Consider the following 5,093-nt stretch of genomic DNA (forward strand, 5'->3'; position numbering starts at 1 on the left):
ATGTCATAATTAGCTAATTCATCAACTGTCAAAGCAGAATAGGCTTGCTGAGCCTTCCCCTTAATCACACTTTGTAAGAGAATAGGCCATTTTATTTTTTGATTTGTTAAGAGGAGTTGTGGTTTCTTGATTATATTTATAACAGCATAACATTCTACTTCAAGTCAAGTCTAATCACTAATATTGTCATTTCGACCATAACTGCTGGCACAGTACCTAGTAAAAATGAGACAACGTTTTTCAGGACAATGGTGTTACATGACACAGTAAAAAAACTACCTATCTGATTTTCACAATATATACTTATTTGCCGTTTATATGTCTTTCGTATTATCTGTTTGCTAAAACCTCCGCTGACTTGTATTTTTTATTGGAAAATCAATAAAAAGATTGAAAAATGAATGAAATGAGAATAGGCCAACCCTCGTTTGGCCACTTTAAACTCTGAGCAACCTTCTCAAAATGCTGAAAGTATTTATCAACCTCTGCCTCGTCAAACGCAGGTACCAATTTAACTTTCCGACTGGCCTCAAACTTATCACCAGAATACCTTTCCTGCAATCTTTCTATCCTCTCCAGCTCGAGCAGCCTCTGTCTTTCTGCTTCCACGCTCTGTTTTTCTGCCTCTCTGGCCTCAAATTGCCTCTACCTTACCGTAGCTTAAATCTTTAGATTTTCTAACTTCTACGGGAGCTCAAGCTCACGAGGTTTACTTTCAGGAAACACCTCCAACTCCTCCACTTTAAACACTCCCTCGGATACATAATGTTCAGCTATTATCCTCTGCATCTGTGCCCTCCTCATTGTCGATTTCACCTTAGCAAGTTTTAACCTTCTAGCAATACTCAACAACTCAATACTTCTGGCGTCATCTAATGCCTCAGAGGTTGGCGCTTCCACAATCCTATCAGCATCCGCTGCTGATTTTCCACACACAAATAAATCAAATGGGATTTCCCCAATGAAATCGATAATAAATCAATCAATACGCCCCAAATGAGTACATATTTCGGATGCAGGCCCCAATTTTATTACGAACCATATCACTTTAGAAACAAACAAGCGGCAATAGAGTTCACACTGGAGTCTGGTTTTTATGTAAAAACCACTATCTTTATTAGTATCTACTTATTATATAGAAACTTGAGCAAGATAAACAAAAGTTAACAGGGTAATGTGTATATGTGTGTATAAATTTAACTCCCAAACTATTGAGATTAGGGGAATCGAGGCTTGGTAATGTATGAAAGTTCAGTTCATTCATGGAATAGGTGATGAAAGAGATATTTGTAATCCAGGTTAAATGTCGAGAGAAGGCAATTATGTCGAATTCCATAGGTTCCACGGTGGTAAAACGAGAGAACAGTCGCTGTAGATTTTAACCGTCGTTCCAAATCCACATACAAATGATTACCGAAAGTGACTTGTCACAAGGCGTATTGTCTTCAAGTGTATTACCACACCACACCCAGACAAGGGGTAACGCATCAGTGGTCTTCACAGGATACCCCAAATCAGATCCACTCTCATGGATCAAACGAGATGACCACCACACATTCGATGTACTTTATGCCGAATCGATAATTAACCCACCCTTGTGGGCATAGGAAAGTCACAAATAGTGACCCTTGGCTACTAGTTCCTTTCTGTCGACTGTTCCATTTCCCCTCCTTCGTTTCTGCCTGACTCTGAGTGCCTGTGTCCTCGGTTAATACTAAACAAGCTGCGAACGACTTAAACAAGTTGCAAGTCAGACTCTCTCTCTCTCTCTTATAAAATAACAGTCCACAGCAAACGAAACCTAAGGATTCATAACAACGACCACTCCCTAGTGTGAACTGACTGTTGTGCCAGTAGTTGGGATGACTGAATGAATCCTTTCCCACATTCTTAGCAGCTGAACGGCTTCTCTCCAGTGTGAACTCGCAGATGACTCTGAAGGCTGGATGACTTAGTGAACCCCTTCCCACATTCTGAGCAGTTGAATGGCTTCTCATCAGTGTGAGCTCGATGATGAACCAGTAAGTTGGATGACTTAGTGAATCTCTTTCCACAGACGGAGCAGATGAACGGCTTCTCCCCAGTATGAACTCGCTGATGACTCAGTCGGGTGGATGAGTGAGTAAATCCCTTCCCACAGACCGAGCAGATGAACGGCTTCTCCCCAGTGTGAACTCGCTGATGACTCTGTAGGTGGGATAACCGAGTGAATCCCTTCCCACAGACTGAGCAGGTGAACGGCCTTTCCCCAGTGTGAACTCGCTGGTGAGTCTGTAGGTTGCATGACAGAGTGAATCTCTGCCCACATTCTGAGCAGGTGAACGGCTTCTCACCACTGTGAGCTCGATGATGTACCAGTAAGTTGGATGACAGAGTGAATCTCTTCCCACAGACGGAGCAGGTGAACGGCTTATCCCCAGTGTGAACTCGCTGATGACTCTGTAGGTGGGATGACTGAGTGAATCTCTTCCCACATTCTGAGCAGGTGAACGGCCTCTCCCCAGTGTGAACTCGCTGATGACACAGTAGGTCGGATGAACGAGTGAATCTCTTCCCACATTCTGAGCAGGTGAACGGCTTCTCCCCAGTGTGAACTCGCTGATGACTCTGTAGGTTGGATGACTGAGCGAATCTCCTCCCGCAGTCCGAGCAGGTGAATGGCCTCTCCCCAGTGTGAACTCGCTGATGACTCAGTAGGTCGGATGAATGAGTGAATCTCTTCCCACATTCTGAGCAGGAGAACGGCTTATCCCCAGTGTGAACTCGTTGATGACTCTGTAGGTGGGATGACTGAGTGAATCCCTTCCCACATTCGGAACAGGTGAATGGCCTCTCCTCAGTGTGAACTCGCTGATGACTCAGTAGGTAGGATGAACGAGTGAATCGCTTCCCACATTCTGAGCAGGCGAACGGCCTCTCTCCAGTGTGAACTCGCAGATGACTCTGAAGGCTAGATGACTGTGTGAATCCCTTCCCACAGTCCGAGCAGTTGAATGGCCTCTCTCCAGTGTGAACTCGCTGGTGTCTCTGTAGATGGGATGAGTGAGTGAATCCCTTCCCACATTCTGAGCAGGTGAACGGCCTTTCCCCAGTGTGAATTCGCAGATGACTCTGAAGGCTAGATGACTGTGTGAATCCCTTCCCACAGTCCGAGCAGGTGAATGGCCTCTCCCCAGTGTGAACTCGCCGGTGTCCCTGAAGATGGGATGAGTGAGTGAATCCCTTCCCACATTCTGAGCAGGTGAACGGCTTCTCCCCAGTGTGAACTAGCTGATGACTCAGTAGGTGAGATATCTGTCTGAATCCCTTTCCACATTCTGAGCAGGTGAACGGCTTCTCCCCAGTGTGAACTCGCTGATGACTCTGTAGGTTGGATGACTGAGTGAATCTTTTCCCGCAGTCCGAGCAGGTGAATGGCTTCTTCCCAGTGTGAACTCGCTGATGACTCAGTAGGGTGGATGACCGAGTGAATCCTTTCCCACAGTCTAAGCAGGTGAATGGCCGCTCGCCAGCGTGAGTTGACTGATGTCTCAGTAGGGGAGTTAATTTAGTGAATCCCTTCCCACAGTCCGAGCAGGTGAACGGCTGCTCTCCAGAATGAACTCTCTGGAGAGCCATTATGTGAGATGACCGAGTAAATCCCTCCCCACAAATTCAGCAGATGACCTGCCTCTGCCCAATGGAAACTGACTGTTGTGTCCACAGGTGGGATAACCGACTGAATCTCCTCTCTCACAAAGAACAGGTGAACGTTCTTGCCCAGCGTGAATTTGCTGATGTAACTTCAATTGAGGTGACCGAGTGAATCCATTCCCAATGTCTGAGCAGGTGAACGGCCTTTCTCCTGTGGAAAATGACCGGCTTGACAGTTGGCCAGATGACCTAGTGGATCCCTCCCCACAGTCTGAGCAGGAAGGACGGACGACTCCACTTTATAAATATCTAGATAGAGACAGCAAAATTGGCGTGCCGTTTTTGAGATTCCTGAAGACAAATTCCTTCTCGTTTTTAACCTGTAAAAAGATTTACAAAATCCATCAATGGGTGTAGTACAACATTTCAGATGAGATCACTTTAGTGACCAAGGTGTGATCTGACATCACACTCTGGCTTCTCCCAAAGACTGTGTCTCATCCAATTTACTATCTCGTCTTGAATGCTGAGTGACCGAACCTTCTGGATCAACCTCCCATATGAGACTTTGCAAAGTGCCTTCCTAACGTCCATGTAGACAACATCTACTGCCTTGCCTTCATCCACTTTCCTGATAACTTCCTCGAGAGACTCTATAAGATCGGCTAGACATGACCTACCATGCACAAAGCCATGCTGTCTATTTTTAATCAGTCCACATCTATCCAAATACTTTGATCCAGTTCCTGCATATACTTTCCTATAACTTTCCCAGTACTAATGTCAGACTCACCAATGTACAATTTGATAGATTATTTTTAGAGTCTTCCTTGAACAGCAGAACAACATTGGCTGCCCTCCAATCCTCCAGTCCCTCACCTGTCACTGAGGATGATTTAAATATCTGTGCTTGGGCCGCTACAATTTCTGCACTTGTCATCCGCAGAGTCACAGGGAACAACTTGTCAGGCCCTGGGGATTGATCCACACTAATTTGCCTTAAGACAGCAAACGCCTCCACCACTGTAATCTGTACAGGGTCCATGAAGCTTTACCTCACTTCTATAGACTCTGTGTCCATCTCCTGTGTAAATACGGATGAGGAAAAACTCTCCCACATCTATTTTGTCTCCTCATATGGATTACCATTCTGATCTTCGAGAGGATTAATTTTTCCCTTGCAATCTTTTTGCTCTTAACATATCTGCAGAATCCATTAGGATTCTCCTTCACCTTGTCTGCTGGGGCAACCTCATGCCTTCTTTTATTTCTTTCATAAGAGTTCACTTGAATTTCATGTAGTTCATAAGTGCCCCATTTATTCCTCTCTGCCTGTACATGGTCTGAACGTCCTTTTTATTGATCTGGGAGAGGAAAGCCAAAGGGGTGATAGAGCTGCATGCTGGGAGGTGGGGTAGGTGGGGGTAAACTAAAGTTGCAGGGGGAATGGGAGTCTGAAT

General features: G+C 45.4%; 1 protein-coding gene across 1 annotated transcript; it reads right to left on the reverse strand.

Moving 5' to 3' along the window:
• Nucleotides 1-1,151: 1,151 nt before the first annotated feature.
• On the reverse strand, nucleotides 1,152-3,981 carry LOC140723579 (uncharacterized). The gene has a single exon (XM_073038153.1). The coding sequence runs from the start codon at nucleotides 3,616-3,618 to the stop codon at nucleotides 1,891-1,893; it is 1,728 nt and encodes a 575-aa protein (XP_072894254.1). The 5' UTR covers nucleotides 3,619-3,981; the 3' UTR covers nucleotides 1,152-1,890.
• Nucleotides 3,982-5,093: the final 1,112 nt, after the last annotated feature.

Source organism: Hemitrygon akajei, unplaced genomic scaffold (genome assembly GCF_048418815.1).
Source record: "Hemitrygon akajei unplaced genomic scaffold, sHemAka1.3 Scf000119, whole genome shotgun sequence".
NCBI lineage: Eukaryota > Metazoa > Chordata > Chondrichthyes > Myliobatiformes > Dasyatidae > Hemitrygon > Hemitrygon akajei.

Excerpts from the sequence above, each read along its gene's own strand:
- LOC140723579 (XM_073038153.1), bottom strand. The coding sequence starts at position 3,618 with ATGGCTCTCCAGAGAGTTCATTCTGGAGAGCAGCCGTTCACCTGCTCG.